At 29.5% G+C, this 20814-nt stretch overlaps 5 protein-coding genes across 7 annotated transcripts; 3 read left to right on the top strand and 2 right to left on the bottom strand.

Moving 5' to 3' along the window:
• The first annotated feature begins 1027 nt into the window (after positions 1-1027).
• On the top strand, positions 1028-2403 carry LOC125077149 (protein crossbronx homolog). 3 transcript variants are annotated; one of them, XM_047688974.1, is made up of 6 exons: positions 1028-1052; positions 1143-1240; positions 1343-1407; positions 1557-1657; positions 1748-1935; positions 2097-2403. In XM_047688974.1, the coding sequence occupies exons 2-6, from the start codon at positions 1152-1154 to the stop codon at positions 2344-2346; spliced, it is 693 nt and encodes a 230-aa protein (XP_047544930.1). In that variant the 5' UTR covers positions 1028-1052; positions 1143-1151; the 3' UTR covers positions 2347-2403. The 3 variants fall into 3 exon arrangements, with proteins under 3 accessions (XP_047544930.1, XP_047544931.1, XP_047544933.1); XM_047688975.1 differs by having other exon boundaries at positions 1033-1048; XM_047688977.1 differs by lacking the exon at positions 1028-1052 and having other exon boundaries at positions 1150-1240; positions 1313-1407.
• Positions 2404-2548: 145 nt separating this feature from the next.
• LOC125077150 (UPF0598 protein CG30010) lies at positions 2549-6087 on the bottom strand. Its single transcript, XM_047688978.1, has 3 exons — positions 6045-6087; positions 3834-4008; positions 2549-3650 (listed from the first exon to the last, which is right to left on the bottom strand). Exons 2-3 carry the CDS (start codon positions 3969-3971, stop codon positions 3132-3134), a joined length of 657 nt encoding a protein of 218 aa, XP_047544934.1. The 5' UTR covers positions 3972-4008; positions 6045-6087; the 3' UTR covers positions 2549-3131.
• A 531-nt stretch (positions 6088-6618) lies between these two features.
• Positions 6619-12972, top strand: LOC125077225 (katanin p80 WD40 repeat-containing subunit B1). The gene is made up of 16 exons (XM_047689103.1): positions 6619-6918; positions 6986-7116; positions 7204-7537; positions 7714-7912; positions 8091-8241; positions 8587-8761; positions 8899-9033; positions 9120-9176; positions 9298-9450; positions 9994-10137; positions 10232-10331; positions 10778-10901; positions 11182-11322; positions 11649-11761; positions 12154-12228; positions 12313-12972. The coding sequence occupies exons 1-16, from the start codon at positions 6888-6890 to the stop codon at positions 12566-12568; spliced, it is 2319 nt and encodes a 772-aa protein (XP_047545059.1). The 5' UTR covers positions 6619-6887; the 3' UTR covers positions 12569-12972.
• A 672-nt stretch (positions 12973-13644) lies between these two features.
• On the bottom strand, positions 13645-14520 carry LOC125077161 (M-phase phosphoprotein 6). Its single transcript, XM_047688994.1, has one exon. It carries the CDS (start codon positions 14343-14345, stop codon positions 13938-13940), a length of 408 nt encoding a protein of 135 aa, XP_047544950.1. The 5' UTR covers positions 14346-14520; the 3' UTR covers positions 13645-13937.
• A 643-nt stretch (positions 14521-15163) lies between these two features.
• LOC125076979 (nucleolar protein 10) lies at positions 15164-19777 on the top strand. The gene is made up of 10 exons (XM_047688741.1): positions 15164-15370; positions 15713-15973; positions 16252-16392; positions 16500-16708; positions 16958-17186; positions 17586-17712; positions 18085-18253; positions 18329-18563; positions 18992-19117; positions 19334-19777. The coding sequence occupies exons 1-10, from the start codon at positions 15305-15307 to the stop codon at positions 19766-19768; spliced, it is 1998 nt and encodes a 665-aa protein (XP_047544697.1). The 5' UTR covers positions 15164-15304; the 3' UTR covers positions 19769-19777.
• The last annotated feature ends 1037 nt before the right edge of the window (positions 19778-20814 follow it).

Genomic DNA, 20814 nt, shown 5'->3' with positions numbered 1-20814 from the left:
AAGACATTTTTTTTTTAAATTTTAAATAACAAAATTGATTGTTCCTTTCTCGTTGATAGCTTTAGATTAAAGGTTTCGACAAAATATCCAAAAAGCCTTTTTCCAAGTCGGTCAACAGTTATGAGTGCTAACTCGTTAATACCAATAATAAGTCAACTTTATAATAACCTTTATGAATCTGATCTGAATAGCATCTCCGAAAATCAATCCTTGTAGCTTTAAGTAAAGTTTAGAGTAAAATTATAATATATGTTTGGTTCATTTTTTTCAATAAATATATTTAGATAATTATTATTTTGTAATTTCATTATTTTTTTTTTATAGCATTGGTTGGCGGACAAGCATATGGGCCACCTGATGGTAAGTGGTCACCACCGCCCATAGAAAAAGGCGCTGTAAGAAATATTAACCATTCTTTACATCACCTATGCGCCACCAACCTCGGGAACTAAGATGTTATGTCCCTTGTGCCTATGATTACACTGGCTCTATATTATATATTTTATGTTATAGCCTAATACAAATATTATAAGTTTTTGGTAAACCAAATAAAGGAAAATTATATATATAATTAATTTAAAATAAAGTGTTCTGCGTTTCGTAGCTTCATACCTACTCGTGAAAATTTAGATAGAAGAAAGAATAGTAGATAGAAGTAAGAATAATAAATAGCTATTATACTTATCATAAGTGTTTTCGTAACTGTTTAAGGGTTAACATTTTTAAATTAGTTTACTTGTGTGCAATTAAGTAATGTAGGTATTTTCCACTGTTAGCAACTTATGTAGCATTAAGTCAGAAGTTACACAATCAAATTAATTAAACATTTTATATCGACGCTTACCGCCTCCGATACAAATGTCGTTATGGAGAACAAAGTATAATATGAAGTAAGTTTTATATTTATATTATATTTAGCGCTCATGATTATAGTTTTTAAATAGGTGAAATATATAGATTTCAATGCAACATATACCTAGGCGATGTTGGCAGCTTTGATTGTCATTTGTCATAGCTATCTGTCAGAAAGTGATATTTGTTGTCTATAGTAGGTAATAGGTATTAATTATCAATATTCCTGTAACAAATAAAAATACGCTCCCCTATTCAGATTATAAACTTTAAAATTTAAATAATTTCAGTCGCTATCTATGAATGAAGATACATATGTAAACGCTAAAAACATGAAGGAAGGAGGATATTCTATTTTTCATCAAGAATACATCATCATGGCAGAATAGTAAGTAATTATAAATAAATAAAGTTAAGGTTTAATGATTTATTTCACAAACATGTGAAGTGATTTCAAAAGATTAACTCAAACACTATTATTACATTCTAGTCGTATGCTGCAAACTGAAAATTTACCTGGCATTTATGTCATACCGTCCCATGAAAACTCATTTCGTAAGTATTTATTCAGAAATCTCCATTCCTTCCTTCACTTGTCTCCTTGTTTTGCAACATTATCATATATTCAATTATAACAAAACGTTTTGCAAATAAACAACAAAATCAAAGAACATATAAAAATAACTTATTTCATTTATTTTCAGTTTGGTATGGTGTAATATTTATTAGATCGGGTACATATGGAGGAGGAGTGTTTAGGTTTACTTTAACTTTACCTGAAAAATTCCCAGATGACACAGTTCCTGTAAGTTTACTAAAATCCTTTAATAGAACTAAGTACTTTGTAAAAAATCAAAGTATGATATGATAGTAATCAAATGTTTATTTTTTTTAGACTATAACTTTTACATCACAAATGTTTCATCCAGCAATAGACGCTGTGACTGGTATTCTTAGCCTTAGTGAAGTTTTCCCACAGTGGGACAGGAAACAAAATCACATTTGGCAAATCCTAAAATACTTGCACTGGATATTTCACAATTTGAATATGAAAGTACCAGCAAATAATGAAGCTTCTACACTGTAAGTTTTAAATAAAATTTGTCTAAATAATTGTCATGAACATTGATAAAGTATGAAGTAGATTACTTGGGTAACTTTTAAAATATATCATAATACATTTTAAGCTAACGAACATCATATATCTGTAGATTAAATTATAATATATTTTGTCTCTCTTACAGTTACAAGACAAATAGAAAGTTATTTATTGATAAGGTAAAAGAAAGTATAGCCAATAGTAATGAGCATATATACGACGAACCTCCGACTGAAGATAAGCATTATATAACATTCAAACCCTATGATCCGAATGTACATGACTCTGCTAAAAACATGATGTTAAAGGTTCCTGGTGGTAATGAAAGTTCACACGGTATTTCATGGGTACAATCTGGATCTTATCAATCTTTTTCTAAGGATGATACTGCATAGCAATTGACATATGATTTTATTGTTAACAATATCACAAAGCACAGCCATATGACAAACCTGTGATAAAAATAATATATATTTCAATCATTTCATGTTGTATAAATTTGATATTAATATTCAACATGTTAATAAGTAACTATTAGCTATACATATACAGTATTACCTATAAATATTGGTTAGTGGGGGATTGGTTCTCTTATTCTTTGGAATGTCAAATCAATGAAGACAGAAAGACTAAATATTTTTAAGTAAGCCTGTTAGTTTGTAGTAAGATATTCATTAACTTTTTTATTTTATTCAAAATATATTTGTTCTAATTGTGAAGTTAAGCAAATATTCATACATGTGATTTAATCACAATTTTATTCAAAATTTTAATTATAATAATCACCATTTTATATTTTTACTTATTGTAGCAATGAATCACAATGAAAAATACGATATTTGGATTTTAACTATAATCATATATTTGTATGGGTTTTGACTCTGTCAACCTGACTACAAAAATATATGGATAATATACATCACAAATGTTTAAAGTGTACAAATAGAAGTCTAAATATTTTCATATAAGCAAAATTGTTTCCGTTTTTAAAATATTTTTATAGTACATGTTACATTAACCTAACTTTAGCACATTGTTTAATTATATTTAATACCTTTTCTTCAGCCAGAAAAAAGGGTAATACATTATTTACAAAAAATGATGTTTTTGGTTTTAATTTTTATAGATACAAATATTTTAGCTTATGTTTAGTTTTTAGCTTATATTCTAAAATATTAAACTAATCAGGGACAGTTCTTATTTTAATATTATGTTTATGAACTGTTTCTGCAAACCATGATTGATCCAATTGATAATTTCTGTCCTTCCAATTAAAATGTGTTGGGGGTGCATTTTCTCCATTATCAAATGTGAAATACTTACTTATTTCAATAGAAAGTTTAGATCTAACAAGCCCAATACCTCCATATTTATCATCAGCAGGATGGTAGACTCTACCAGTTTCAGGTAACATGTAAACTTTTTCAGGTTGAAATTGAGACATTAACGATTCACCAGCATAGCCAAACGTCAAAAAATCTGTTTCAGGGTTTCCTTTAGTTATGATATGTGTATAAACAATTGGTAGATCGTCACATCTTATATAATTCCTCTCTCTTCCACATAAAGATATAAAAGGAAATTCATCTTGATATTTTCCAGTTTTATTTAATCGAACACGCTTAAAGAAGAATTCTAAAAATTTCTTTTCTTTAAAACATGATGTAAAATTTTTCATTCTTGAATCATCTAAAAATAACTGTAAAAGACAGTTAAATTGAATTTTATTATTTTACATAAAAATATTCTAAAAAAAAAGGAACTAAATAGTTATTCTGTTTGGGTATACATGTAACTACATTTATTTGCGCATCATAAAAATAATATTTAATTCATAGTTATTTTTAATTACTAAAAATAGATACGATCAAAGGTGACTTACCATGCCTTGATGGTCAATAAAATAAAAATATTCACGAATTTTTGGTTCAGGCTCTTGACCTTGTACATACTTTAGTAAACGTTTTTGTATATTTAAATATTTTGTTGGATACGCTAAGGACCTACGAATGAAGTTCATTATATTAAATGCTTACAATAACATATCAATAATCAGCCAAAGAGTATGTAAAGTAAGAGTCGGCACTTAGAACACTAGTCCTGAGCTCACGCACACATATATGAACCGTATGAGAAGCACTACCAACCTATTGGAAGTAAAATACGGAAGTACTTACTGCCAACCCAACCACTTTTTTGACAACTGTAGGGAGGTGGTAGTGTCGACAATAAATGTATCGATATCGATAAAATAGTAATGTGCTTTAATTGTCGATAAAATAGATCATGTTTGTATTTTTCATTTTATAGTTTTGGATTTAAATAAATAAAAACACAAACTTTTAACTCAAAATGTACTTTATTTACATATGTTGTTACAAGAACTTTTAAAATCGTCAAGTGAGTTATAGTCTACTTTTACTTGGTATCATAATTAAGATACAAACAAAATGAAGTAAATGAAATATAATTTTTTACATTAAATAATTGAATAGTTCCTCAACTGCCATTTTGGTATTGATATTGGTACTTTCTGCCAGTACAACTGTAAACAAGGAATATTTATTAAGTAATTGGCATAACAACAAATATAAAAAATTCATGATCTCTTTCAAAAAACAAATAACATTTTATAATAATAAATAACATTAAATATGTATGAAATAAATAGTAATAACACAAATATTAAATAATATCATAATTAACAAACCTTGAATGCATTTAATTTTTGTGCAATTATCAAATAATATAAATGAGTAATATTGTTATCAGTACATACTTAGAATTAGAAATTAGAAATATTATGAATTATTCAATATCAATATTCAATCCAGTCAGTCTTGAATTAAATCTAGGTATATAATTTAATTGAAATGAAAGAAATATTAATAATATTTAGAAAATAATTAAAATTTAATGTTTGAAATGACATAAAATGTGAAACTGTAAATTAATATTTTTAATAGTATAAGAAATAAATAAAAATACAAAAACTAAATGTTACTTTTTAAGAAATTGTATTATTAGATATGAATATGAATGTCATTACTTAAGTATAGTTTTTTTTTGCATTTTAGCAAAATGAAATTTTAAAATATGAAGAAAGAGAAATAAAGGGAGTTTATTATTCAATATGCAACCTCTTTAATGTGATACTATAGAATAAGAATTTTGTGGAATACACAGGCGTTTTAAGTTCAAGATATCTAGATGATCTTTAATCTCTACTATGCAATTCACATGAGAACTTATGTGCTTTTTAAAGTAATTGGAGGAACACAAACAGTAATAAAGAATTTAATTACTATAATTTAAATAAACACATACTTCGTTTTTACTTTAATTTACATACCTGAGTCCTTTTTCCTCATTTCATAAAAGGACTTAACATGTAAAGGAAACTCATTCAAAGTATCATCAGATAAAGGTGGTCTAGTAAGCTTCTCAGTTGGCACTGCAGTTTTAAGTAAACGATTTCCTTTGGTATTGAAAAACTCAGGCACAAAATGAGAACCACATATATACGGGTAGCATGCTTCTAAGTTTACTTTTCATAAGTCGGTTCGATTCAAATATACGACCAGATACTTAAGTTTTTCTGTTATAAACTTGTAAAATTGTAAACATTAAAATGTTAGATGTTTTGATAAATTTAATAATGTGAAGACATAAAATAAATATGGTATTTAACTTACTGATCTGGGTCTAAAGGAAAACTTGAAAGGAGCGTGTTAGACTTGGGTAACTTTCGCACACTTCCTATAATTGTAATGTCGTATATTCTCCATTACAATACAATTAGTAATTAAATAACACAGTTATTATCAATGAAAATACAATTTTCAAGATACACCGAACTTCACAAATACGTTGTCAAATTCGAAATGTCGAAAACAAATATGGCTGTTCTCTGTAACAAACTACCAACATTCCGAATGATTTATATCTGTGTGTTGGCTAAGGATTCATAAGTTTCTCGATTCCGTTCTTCAACTAAATTTAAACTTTATTACGTACGTAATAAGGTTAAGATTACGTTGCTTTGCAATGTTTTCGACCATTTCTTAGAAACTGTCGCCGCACTGTAATCAGCTGTCTGATAAGTAATAACAAGGTAGGTACATACTAGTGTTGCATATCGATAGTCCACTATCGACAGTTCACGTGTCAATACTATCGATAGTATTGCAAAAATCATTAATTTTAACCTAAACTAAAGATAGTCCAAAACTATTGATATTATCAATACTATGCTGCTACCAATAGTATTACTTATATATATATATATCTATATAGATACCATCGATAGTACTATCGATATCCTGTATAGTTTTCGAAGTTAACTATCGATAGTCAAACTGTTGATAGTTGCAACGCTGGTAAGTACATACTATGTATATAGGTACTAGAAAGTCTGTATCACTTTTTGAAATTGACGTTTGATAATTTCAAAAAGTTGATTTTGAATCGATTAAAAACAAGTGCAAAATCGATTCTTCAATATTAAAAAAATATAATATAATATGTTACTAAATTATTTATTTAGCAAATTATTTAAAATAATAATATACTTTACGTATAAAATTATCATTTAAGAATTTATCGGTTTTTATGTTCAAATCAGATACGAAAATCTTTACTCTGTATACATACCTAGTCTATTTCTAGAACTGCACCTCTCTCGACTCCAAGTAATCTCAGTATCCACTATCCATCACTAATTTACCATTAATAAATAACAATACGTGAAACCAAAATTTCATTTTAACTTACATTTTTCAAAATTGTTATGCATGTGTTATGAATATTGTATAAATATGGACATTATTTAAAATGTAAAACTCTGTGATGTTGATTAGGCTTTAGAATTTTTTCATATAGTTAGTAAAAATCACAATAAGGTTACATATGCCATATAAGGAATGTTTTAATTAAAATGGATACCATACGGAGATCATGGAAACTACGTACGTACTTATATACATATATTATTAAAATACCTAATATTGTATACTTAAACCAAATAAATTGCAGAAGAGTTTGTTGCTCACAAGGCAAATGTCAACTGCCTGGCAATGGGACACAAATCCAACCAAGTTTTGGCTACTGGAGGTGACGATAAAAAAGTAAATTTATGGGCAATAGGAAGACAAGGTTGCTTAATGGTGAGAAAAGAGAATAAAGTGAAATAACTGCAAGATTAAAATAGGATGATGTGTTCATGTGGATTGATATTTTATTGATACTTACAGAGCTTGAGTGGACATACAACACCAGTAGAATGTGTGTGTTTTGGACATTCAGAAGATTTAGTATGTGCAGGTTCACAAACTGGTGCTTTGAAAATATGGGATTTAGAGGCAGCTAAACTTCTGAGAACATTTACAGGACATAAAGGAGCCATAAAGTGTATGGACTTCCATCCTTACGGTGATTATTTAACAACAGGCTCATGTGACAGTAACATTAAATTATGGGATACCAGAAAGCGTGGTTGTATTGTCACATATTCCAGTCATCGTCTTGCAGTCAACAGCCTCCAGTTTAGTCCAGACGGACAATGGATAGCATCTGCATGTGAAGATGGTATGTTTGAATTAATTAATTTTGTAAAAAAACCACTTTACATAACAAGCAAGAAAAACTTAATATTAATATTATAATAATTTGTATATATTTTTTATTGAAAAAAGCATATGCTTAAAAACATAAATAAATAAAAAGATGTAATATGTCATTAAGGTATCATTGAATTTTTTCAGGTTTAGTAAAAGTATGGGATGTGAGAGTTGGCAAAGTTTTGCAGGAATTTGTAGAACACACATCCCCCGTAACTTGTGTAAAGTTTCACCCCCATGAGTTCCTCCTTGCTAGTTGTGGTGCTGACAGAACTGTCAACTTCTGGGACATGGAGAAATTCCAATTAGTGTCAAAATTTGAGAAGGAAAACACATCTATTAGGTTATATTTGTTATTTATCATCTAAAATAACTATTAGATAAAACTACAGTTCCTTTCATAATATTATTAGTATTTCCTTTCATAAAATTACATTCATAAGTAAGAATTAAACACTGTATCATAAATTTTAATATTCTGTTCCTAATACCCTTACCCTAATAGCCTTAATTAATTTCAGACATATGACATTCAGTGATGATGGTGCAACATTATTGGGTTGTGGAAATGATGGTCTACATGTTATAGGCTGGGAACCAGCAAGAGTTCTTGATACAGTTAATGGCCACTGGGGACAAATACATGACATCACAGTAGCTCAGACACAACTTGTAAGGAATATTTAACAATTTTATTCATTTGACTAATTTTGACTACTATAAATATTATTAAATTTAATCACAATATAAAACTTCAAATATCAATTACAAGACTACTCTATATTTATACAAAGAAACTAAATAAGAAAAGTTTCTTTTTTCATAAATAATACCTACGGATCAAGCAAATTTCTATTGAGTAGTTTGAGCTGCTTAATATTACCTATTCCATTGTGGTTTGAAAGGAATTTATTAAAAAAATTAAATTGAAATAAATACTTACTGCAGTTATTTTTAATTTAAATTTAAAGTAAAAATTAAATTGTGAAGTTATATGGTACTTCATATTTGTTTCAGATTGCTGGCTCATTTCATTCAACATATGTAGTTTTATCAGTCGTTGATCTCAATAAAGTGCATCCTTTCGGTGGCCCGCCTCCCGTCGCTTCTACTCTCGTAAGAGATCTCTCGCCTTTCCAAAAAGGTCATTCTGTGCGCAAGAGTTTTTCTAAAGAAAAACCTCCCAAGGAAGGTAAGTTTTGAACTCTTTGATAATGTTGAATAGCTAATCATATAATTGATAAAAATGTTGACCTTCATAAATACTTATAGTAATTTTAATTGATTTAATTTTATTATCTACATTATATTTTTGATGTTTATTTTTAGTGCTGCACAGACCTACATTATTAGATGAGAAGACAGCAGAAGAATCCACCTCAGGAACAGAAGCCGATGAAGAATCAGGTGCTGTAATACCTAATTTAAATGACTACACTGAAATTTTTCGACCGACCAGAGCTTGTGAGTAAAAAAAAGCTAGACTCTGTTAGCTCCATTGTCATAAAAAAAAAATATTATTAAAACTTATAATATATTTTTATTTCCAGTGAATAGAACACCACCGCCGGCGACTAGCTTATCGTCTGAAGATTTTTCAATGACTGGTATTTTTAAATTTATAATTTTTTATCAATATGGAATATCAGAGACAATTCATTCAAGTAAACTATTCATACGGTTTTTACATATTTGAAAGTTAATCGTCATGGTCTTCAATTTGTTTAGGGGAGGAGATCCCAGCGAAGTCCATGGCTACAAGCGCAGTGAGCACGTCGCTGCGGGAGCTGTCGCTGGAGCGCCGCACTGATCTCACCTCGCGCATTCCCACCGCCAAGGACCATTACGCACAGATAGAAAAGAAGACTCAGATATTTTCCAGTAATGGTTTACATTTATTTTGTTTATTAATTAAACTTGAACAATTTGTTTTTTGATGAGGTTTAATAATATTTTTTTTAATTAGTGGTTTAGTATGTTTGTTTAAGTGGTAGAAACAAATGTATTATAAGAAATATTAACCATTCCACTACATTGCCAATGTAACACCTTGGAAACTAAGATGTTATGTTCTTTGTATCTGTAATTATAGTGGCTATCTCATTCTTCAAATCGGAACATGAAAGCATTGCTATGTAAAATATGTGCAACAAAATAAAACCTATTATATGGTTTTTATTTTGTAAACATTTCCATGAAAATCAAATGATTATTAATTCAATTATTTCCAATATCTATTCGTTATAACTTATATCAGAGTTGGCAAACAATTAAAACATACAAAATTTACCTGCCCTGTGCAGGAATAATTTTGTGATGTTAAAGGATTACATTGTGAGGAAATTGAGCAGTGGTGAAGTACTGTGGAATAATCTCCCTTTATATGAGACTTTGACAACCTGTTACATTTTAAATTTTGTGCAGGGATGATGGACAACAACAAAGACGAAAGAGTATTTACTTCTAGGCAAAATACTACAATGAATGAATTTACTGCAAATGCTCTAACAACTTCATCCTTAAACCGACACAATTCATATAAAGAGACAAAATCTACCACAGATTTATGTAAGTGGTAGTTATAACATCATTTTATTTTACTCATTAATTTTAATTAAATGGTTGATGACACATAGTAACAATTTCTTTTATAAATTTTCAGCTTCCAATAATCTTCGTCAAAGTAATAGCGAGATGTCATTAGGCCCTCCATCCCTTGGGCCTAGATCGTTATCATTCACGAGACCACCGAGCCAAAACAGGTTAAAATAATTATTTTTATACAGATAACTTATTAATTACAAGACAATTAAATATAGCCTATTCCAATCGACGAAAAATAAGTGTAAAAAGGCAATTTGCTAATAGCTCAGCTATACTGTATACTACTATTGGCTCTTAATGAATAATGTATCCATTTTAATTTAACTTCTTAAGTTCCGATTATAGTTTAGTTATGACATCGCGTCAATTTGATGTAAAATGTTGTTCATTTGGCTAATGAAATTGGAATAGGCTATCAACTATACACATGAACGTTTTATGAAAATTTATTTTAGAGTATACTACTGATATATTTAAGAGCTTATCCAAATTATAATTAAAAGCTAAAAAAAATTCAACGTAATTTCATCTGTAAGTAGAAATATATAAAGAAGTCAATGAATAAATAAATGTATATAAGCTATTAATGATATTTTGGTTACAGAACGAGGACCGAGAGCGGCCCGCGCGAGAGTGTGGCGGCGCCGCGCGCTGCCGAACCCGAGCCGGAATTCGTGCCCTACTCCATCGACAGGCCCGTTGGTCTCGACCTCGATGAGTTTCTACCCGTATGTAAAAATCCCTTTAAACTTAATGTGTCTGTACTTTTTTATTATTTAAAATAAGCAAACGGGTGATTATTCCGCCTGGTAATGAGTGATCAACGCACCGCCAATCACGGGGTTGATGTATTATGTGTCCTCGAAAGTGTCCCTTTTAAACAGGAACAAAGTAATATCGGTAGAATAAAATAATGGTATGATGGATGAATGATGAATGATGGATCGGTACAATAAAGATAAGCCATCATAGAGCAAATAGTCAGATAACATTTTAAAACCTGCGTAGCGCGGACTGACAGCGGGTGCGGGACGGAGGGGGGCGCGGGGAGCGGGCGCAGAGCCCAGTGAGCAGGAGGTACTGGGCGTCATGATGCGTGGACATGATTCTATGATGGCCGTGTTAGCCGCCAGGCAGCGTGCTCTACAGGTATACCTCAATACATGCTGACAATAATTCAATTGCATATGATATATGATAGATCTGATCACCTTATAACTCTTACAAATGTTATTGCACATCCTTTAACAAATTTTTAGTGCAACTTTCTTAAATTTTGATAATTCGACAATTGAAGAGCATAGAATAGATATTACAATTTACATTTTAATTCACCCATGTTAGATTCATTGAAAATGTACATCTATAGTTTTAATTCATTTTTTATTTACAGATTATATGACGTTTTACTTAATAAATAACACTTATTCATCTGATCTGTGTAGATACTATATTCCATACTTTTTTGTTTACAGATATTCCATTCAGTAAGAATAAACAAAAGCTTAAAATCGGCTTTAGAATCTGTGATAGCTTTAGAAGATGCATCTGTGATTTTGGATATATTAAATGTCATGGCACATAAACCGTAAGTACTTGTTCATGCCTTGATATCCATTAATAATGTAAATTGTTTGCAAGATTAATAAGTATTACATTTTAAAAACAACATTTCACTATTTGACAGACATTCTCTTAATAATATTAGATCAGCCTGGGTTTTGGCTTTTTACACCATATTTTCATAGCAGGAAATACTATATATCTATGCAGGTTTCCTTATGATGTATTTCTTGCCTGCCTGAACAAAAGTTACATTCTAAGAAATAAAACATAATCTGAAAATTAGGTAGGGCTTGGTTACTTTCACCCACAATCTTAGGTTAAGATCCATGTGTTGTTTTCCATGGTTCATTTTCATTTAATTAGTATTTTTTGTATGTTTAAAAAAAAAAACACAAAAATATGCTTTTATTTCAGATCATTATGGAATTTGGACATTTGTCTCTTAATGCTGCCTAAAATATTTGAATTGTTACAAAGCAAATATGAGTCGTAAGTTAAAATCCCTTTACACTTTAAATATTTCCTTGCTTAAGTTACCATATAAAAGTAGCAATGATAATAAATACATTACAGATATATGCAGTGTGGGTGCAATGCTCTACGGCTGATTGTGCGAAATTTTTCGTCAGTTGTTCGTGCCAATGTCAGTGCACCTGTTCGAACTCTTGGGGTAGATATACCAAGAGAAGAACGTTACACCAAATGCGTACAAATACATCAGCTACTGCTTGACATACGTGCCTTCCTTCTCAAAAGGCAGACCCTGCAAGGTCGCCTTGGAGCTGCTTTCCGTGACCTCCACACATTAATGCAACAAGGGCTCGACTGACGAAATAGTTCAAATGTCCCATGGAGGACATTGTATTTTTAACAGTCAATACATTGGACAGTTTTATACAAAAAATCTGAATTTTGAAGTGTACTTAAATTATAACATGTAAGTTTATTAATAATTAAAAACTAGATTTGTTAACATTGCCGTTATAGTAACAAAAATGCCATATACATACATTAAATCATTAATTTAAATGCACAGCATGAACACTTGGTGTTATAAAACTTTAAACAAAATGGCACTGTTAAAATATAAATATTAATATTAGCAATAACAAATATGGTACTTTCTTGATTCATAGAAAATTAACATAATCTCATTGTTATTTATATCAAAATTAAAATGTTATTTATTGGTGTATATTCAATTTACTAGACTGACATTAACAATTTTAAAGTGTAATTTTAAGGATTTGAATAAATAAATATTGAAGATTGAAATTATTATGTTTAATTTATAGACCTGCAGAGAGTGAGATAGAGTTACAGAATATTTATTTGTACAAGTATGACATATCAATGTTTCACAATTCTAGTGCCTTTATATAAAACATTCTGTCACTATCCAAGTATTTTACCTTCAACTCAACAAATCAAAACACAAAGGCCTCTGCTCATGTCTGCTTGAATTCAATTACTACAAAAATTACTGAATATGATTGTTGAAGAAAAAATCATGGAAAATGGGAATTTAAATGGCATGCCATGTGTAAACCAGTAAATTATATGTAATAAACATTATTTTATGTGGACCTTTATTCTAACAGTGCAAACACCCAGATGGGTAGCTAGTGTAAAATAAATAACAAATGAATAAAAAGGAGAACCTAATCATTTGAAATCCATATTTTTATCTATTGTAATAATGAATAATTACTCAATATTTACATACATTAGCTTTATTTATAATAATCCCATTCAATCCAAAAAAAGAAAAGATTCATCTTCATAACTAAATTGTATATTATACAAAAAAATTACAAGCTCTTAATGGTTATTTATATTCTACACATTTTAACAATGTGCTTTTATTCTTAAAATAAAATTAACATAATTAAATTTGTTATTTTATCTAGCAGTACAAATTATAAGGTATTAATTGAATGAGGATGTAAACATACTCTCCTGTATGTAGCAACAATAATAAAAAAATATACAACTTCTTATTCATGTTATACTTAATTAGTATAATCATATTTTTTACTTACTGTACTACATATAAATAAAAGAGCAGATGTTTGTAGACCAAGCAAATGTAGACAGTAGTTAAAACAACTCTATAAAATAAACCTAATATTAACAGACATTTGATAAACAATACTGGGATATTATTTATACATTTAAATAGATTTAGAATCTACATATTATTTATTTTTCTTCTTTTTAATATTACATTCACTTGGACTCGAACACAATTTGCGTTTTTTCAAGCTTTCCATCTTTTTAGATAAAATGTCATCTGAAATATCCTTTTTAATTTCACTCGTGTCGTCATCGTCTTTCTTATATTCTAGAGCCATCAACCTCTCTATTTCCGGATTCATACCTTTAAATGACAGTCTTCCTTCTAATAATTCTTCACAATAAACAAAACTAGATTCGGATATATAATTTCCGGAGGCATGTCGCATTTCATTCGTTATAACGTTAGAATATAAACCTTCAATATCTTGGGTATTTTCTATCTCTTTTTCGATTCTATCTTTAGTTTTTTTCATGAATTTCATATCCAAAACAGATTTAGGTAACTGAGGTTTTTTCCTTGAAGCCATAGTAAATATATGTTCTTTATAAAATGTTTGGTAATAATTTAAGCTTAAGCTTATTTTGCTTCCTTAATTTAATCAATTCCTCTGGATATACCAGGTATACCCCTCACCTTATACCAATATCCTATAGCAATACCTTTTCAATGTTGCTGTGATCTTAAAAACTGTCAGTGTGCAATGTGCATTGTTACGAATTATCATTGACATATGACAGGACTAGTGGTGTAGCGGTTTGTTTTTAAGATTAAATTACGTTCTTATAGATTAAATTTAATTTTTCTATTATATAACCATACTATTGACTATTTGCAATATATCCGTTTTAAATGCTTTTAGGATAGGAAATTTTAGAACAGAGCTTCATACTACTACAACTGGCGGTAATTACAAATTCCCATTATAGTTATTTGAGTTCAAAAATATGCCCTGTTCGTTTACTGTTTTCTTTTTATTTAACAAAATAAAAAAAAATATAAAATTGTAACTACTGGTTGTTTCTATATAATTATAATAAATGTTTTTATGTTTACTAGTGTTAAGTATTTCATCGACTAGTAAATACTTTGATGCGTCTTCGATGCTTTTAACAACTAGAACGTTGTGGAGTCGTGAAGCACTATCAAACTAGTTTTTTTAATGATTAAGCCATCAATAATAATTTTTGACGCGATTATAATTATAAGTTTGTTCCAAGGAGTATCACTAATTCGTTGCCCCAGTATCAATATCAAGAGTCCCAGTCAAGAGTCATTATTCGAAAATATCTTGTTGACAATGACAAGAGACATTTGACAAATTATAACGATAATTGACAAGTGATATTTCATGTTATGTCTACCGCATGGCATGGGATTTATTATGATTATTATATACGGGTTATTACAATAATTAAATCCTATTAACTTAAATCTGTCAATAACTCATTTTTAATATATATGTTTTGAACACTTGAATAAGATAAAATGCAAGTATCTGAAATAGATAATGTGAAAATTTACAATCTTAGTGCTGGAAAGTCATTACCAGATGTAAGTTACATTTTTTATCATTTATAAAGGGCAAATTAACTCTGAAAGTCCCTGGTACAATCTTCCTAAACATGGCACCATGTTTAGGAAGATTGTATTAAATAAACTGAATTCTTGAACTATTCAATCAAATTCAATGAAAGGGGATGAATTAATTCAATATGCTTTTTTGTTTATTTATTTATAATACAATGAAAGTAAAGAGATGTATTTTAATACGAAATAAAATAATTTAACATAATAGCTTTACTGTATGATGCATATCATAATTATGGAATATTGGACTTAAAATTTAATTTTATCAGCCTGGCAATTACACTAACCTACGTAATTAAATTTTAGTGGTTAACAGAAAGGAAGAAAAGAGCACTATTAAAGAAAAATGTAGATTTAAGGAGAAGAATAGAACTCATCCAAGAGTTTGATATGCCTGGTGTTAGTACAAGTTTACGTGTATCAAAAGATGGTCAGTATATTATGGCTACTGGTATATATAAACCAAGAATAAAATGTTTTGATGTGAATAACTTATCATTGAAATTTGAAAGATGTTTGGATTCTGAAGTTGTTACATTTGAGATATTAAGTGAAGATTACACAAAAGTAAGTAAAATTTTCTAAAACATGTTGATAATCTATACTAATATTATAAATGTAAAAGTAACTCTGTCTGTCGCTCTTTCACTACCAAGCCAATGAACCAAATTTGATGAAATTTGGTATGAAGCAAACTTGAACTCTTAAGGAAGGATATAGGCTATGCTTGTTTACCTAACACATGACAACCAATGCCTAAATCGCGAGTGATGCCGCAACTAGTAGAATAATAAATTATTATGAACACATTTCCAGTTAATTATTTTTATTATATAAAATTTCAGATTGTATTTTTACAATGTGATCGATATGTTGAGTTTCATGTGGGCCATGGTCGGCATTTTCGTCTCAGAGTTCCACATTTTGGAAGGGATATGAAATATCATCGGCCATCCTGTGATCTTATAGTAGTCGGAGCTTCAAATGTAAGTTTAATATTGCTTTAAAATGTTGATATTTGGTTATAATCAATTTAAAATGTGAGAAAGTTTTGAATGTGGTCATAAAAAGATTTATTCAAAATTGATTGCAGGAAGTGTATAGATTAAATTTAGAATTGGGACAATTTTTGGCGCCATATGTGACAAAGGCAACAGAGATAAATTGTTGCAGTGTGAATGAAGAACATGGCTTATTAGTGTTTGGCACAGAAAGCGGTCATGTGGAGGCTTGGGATCCTCGTACTAAATCACGACAAGGAATTTTAGATTGTGCTCTCCATTGTTCTGATGCAGAATATAGGTAAATATGTTAATTATATTTTTATATCATTTAATGAATATTACTTAATATTCAATTAAGAACTCTTAATTTATTTTGCATTATATTAAAATTCTTGTCTATCATTATTTCATAAATAGAAAAGTAACTAAAATGCTTATATATTTTAAAAATTTAAATAAAATTTATAGCAATTTTTTTTTATTAAATAACATATTGATTATTATTATTATTTATTACTTGATTATGTTTACTTGATTATGTTTACAGAAATACAAGTGTGCCTTCCATAAGTGCTCTAAAGTTTAATGGAGCATTGCAGATGGGTGTCGGTACATCATCTGGCCATGTTCTATTATATGACATTAGATCCAGCAAACCTCTTTTAGTTAAAGACCATATGAATGAAATACCCATTAAATGTATAGAGTTTCATAAACAGATGGATTATGTTTATTCAATGGATTCTAATGTTGTTAAAATTTGGGACATTAATACTGTAAGTAATGCTCATACTTATTTATATATTATTGTAAAATAAGTGTTTATCAATACTTATAAAATAATTTGTTGTGAGCGATAACAAAGCACAGCCTAAATGATTGAGCTTAAACAGCTGATATTTGGAACATTATTATCATTTTTATTCTTAAAAACAAAAGCACAAGCTAAGAAATGAGTTTTGGAAATTTCATCTTTAAGGGAGAGAAATCGGAGAAGTAACTTTGTATGAATAATACCCTTATGAATTTGGAACAGGCCTAGTGCCCATATGTCATATCATGCTTGAATATTCCAACAGAGTTTGGCAACATACATAGACTATATAAAGCCCAAACAAGTAGAGTAAAGGGTTAGTAAATAGGTAAGTAGTAGTTAATATTAAGTTTTGTTGCAGGGCAAACAGTACACAAATATTGAATCGTCTGTAGATTTCAATGATCTATGTGTGATTCCTAATACCGGTTTAAGTATGATGGCTGTTGAAGATCAAAAAATGCAAATTTATTATATACCGTCATTAGGTCTGTATTAATATGTTTTTGATTTCAATAGATTACAATACATTTAATATATTACAGGATATTATAGTTAATAATTTTACTTGGCTTAGATTAGCTAAGATTATTTGTGTATCGTCGTCGCATTTTTGACAATAATTAATTTAGATGCAAATATAACAAATATGTTTAGATGGAAATATTTGCTTATGTACAAAATACTTACTACAAGACCCTGTTCCTTAGGAACTGGTACTGCAATACATAGTATTGTTGTATTCTAGTTAAAAGGTTGCTCTTTACAAGAAATAAATGTAAAGTCACCATTATACAAAGTGTATCTTCATGCTACAGGTATATTTATTAAAAGATTTAAATTTTATATATTATTTACAGGTCCGGCTCCTAGATGGTGTGCCTTCTTAGATAATTTAACAGAAGAAATGGAGAGTTCAGCTTCACAAACTGTATATGATGATTACAAATTTATTACAAAACAGGAACTAGAATCCTTAGGCCTTGATCATTTACTCGGTACCAATTTATTAAGAGCATATATGCATGGGTAAGAATATTAGTGTGTTGGTAAGAAATTGAATTTATTAAAAAAAAACTGAAAAATCAATATGTCTTCTTAAAGGTATTTCGTGGATGTGCGGTTGTACAAGAGAGCAAAATCAATAGCCGATCCATTTGCATTTGAAGAATATAAAAAACGTAAAATCAGAGAAAAGATTGAACAGGAAAGACCGTCCAGAATCAAAGTTGAGGACAACTTGCCTAAAGTCAATCGTGATCTCGCATCTCGGCTCTTGGACAGTGATACGCGAAAGAACAAACAATCGGTTAATTTGCTTAAAGATGACAGATTTAAGGTCAGTTTTATTATCAAAATAATTTTAACAATATGGAGTAATATCAATAATTTGTGTTTATAATTCATCTCGTGCTCGGCGGTGAAGGAAAACATCCTGAGGAAACCTGCATGTGTCTAATTTCAACGAAATTCTGCCACATGTGTATTCCGCCAACCCGCATTGGAGCAGCGTGGTGGAATATGCTCCAAACCTTCTCCTCAAAGGGAGAGGAGGCCTTTAGCCCAGCCGTGGGAAAATTTACAGGCTGCTAATGCTAATGCTAAATGGAGTAATATCTATTGAGTTTTTTTGGTGGTTTTTTTTGGTAGTCTACATTACGAATGGGTGATAGCATCACATTTAATCTATAATAATGTCACAAGTGTGACTAGAATAAACAATATTTTGATTTAAAATTATATTAACAATATAGTTGTCGTTTCTAGGCTTTGTTTGAAAATCCAGATTTTGAAGTTGATAAAGGTGCTGATGAATATCGATTACTGAATCCAGTACTTGCAAGACTTGAGAAGAACAAATCTAAACCCAAGCAGGAGACGGAAGATATGGAGGTATGTATATAATTCATATTTACTACAATGACTGATCTGTGCTTGTTTCACTTACTACCTTTTGGAACAGGATACCTTGGAACATTATCTACAAAAACCGAAAACCTACGGTTTATTAGAACATTAAGAATAAATTGTTAAAGTGTTTCATTAAAATGATTCTTGCTCTTATGTTATACATACAAAGTTTAATTGATATAATTCCCTTCTTTTTAGATTGCAGAAACAGTGGATAAAGATTCTGATCAAGAATTATATGAAACCAGTGACAGTTCTGACGAAGATCGAACGTGGACAAAGGAAGTGAAAAAACAACACAAAATAATCAGGAGGAAGAAACAAGATGAAGATGATGAAGAATTGGAATCTGAGAATGGTGAAAAAGTGTATGAATTTACGAAAGCTCCTAAAACAGCTAATATTAGAAGTGTAATGCAAGTTAGCAAAAAGAGCTTAGGAGAGAGATTAGCTAGAGAAGGTTCAACTATAGTGACCGGTACAGCTGGCAACAGAGAAATGAAGTTCTCTATGAGAAATAAGAAGAAGTCATCAGAAAATGATAAGAAAATGAAGAAGCATTATGAAGAAAGGAAACAAATAGTAAGAAGAACTGGCTATTTGACCAAAAAGAGACTCCCAAAAATGTTATGAAAATAAAGTGTTCGAAAAAAAAAAATTTTTTTTCATTTAAATATTTTGTGTATAATATTTTACATGTTAAATATTATTAATTCTAACATTACCCAAATTTAACATATGTGGGCCCATCCTAATCTTCTGCACGTGTCTTGACCATCGGTGAGGTGCGGCAAAAGGTCTCTTAAAAATATTATTTGGCGGGAGGGAAGATCGCTAGAACACCGCTTGCACCTTGCACTCTACGGGCGCTATTTGTACTTAAGACAGGGCTGAACATACGACAAATAAATAATATAAAATATTTAAATTGCTAGATCAATTCACGTTATGAAACAACAATATGAAACTTCAGTTTTCTATCAGTTGTTAAAACAAGTAACACATAGATACTTTTAAAATCTGTATATTTTTAATGGTCTCAAATACACCCACTATCCAATTATCTTATCAAACACGGAATTGTTGTTATACATCCATGAACTGAAATAAGGACATTTCATTTCGAGATTTATTAACGTTTTTATAACTTAAATATTATGACTGTAGTGTTTGTAGCAAGTTGATTAAAAATACTGTGAATGACACTCATTAGAATAATAACCAAATTTATTACATACGTGTTTAAAAGTTGAATGTACACACAGTAAAAACAAAACATTTTTCTCGATTCCTTATCTTTATGTAACGGGGGTATCTGAGTTCAACGCATATGATGAACCATTTCTAGTTACTACAACCGTCAATTGGTAATTTTTGAAAAAAATCTACACATAAATATGAATACATTTTGATCAATTGTTTTTCTACCCATGTATTCAAACATTACTTTTGCATAATATGTTAGATTTATATGATATTGCCTTCAAAGACATTTTAATATTTTGAACAGAATCCAGTAGATATACAAATAAAAAATAAATTTAATAAACCCAAAAATATAACCCAAAGGAACCAATAAATATAATAAAACTTTATTTGCAAAGCTTGAAAACTGTTATTTACAACTGAATAAATGTCACTTTTTGCTATCACCGAACAACTAAAATGTATGTAATAAA

This window comes from Vanessa atalanta, chromosome 3 (genome assembly GCF_905147765.1).
Source record: "Vanessa atalanta chromosome 3, ilVanAtal1.2, whole genome shotgun sequence".
Classification (NCBI taxonomy): Eukaryota; Metazoa; Arthropoda; class Insecta; order Lepidoptera; family Nymphalidae; genus Vanessa; species Vanessa atalanta.
This window is presented reverse-complemented; position numbering and strand designations above follow the sequence as displayed.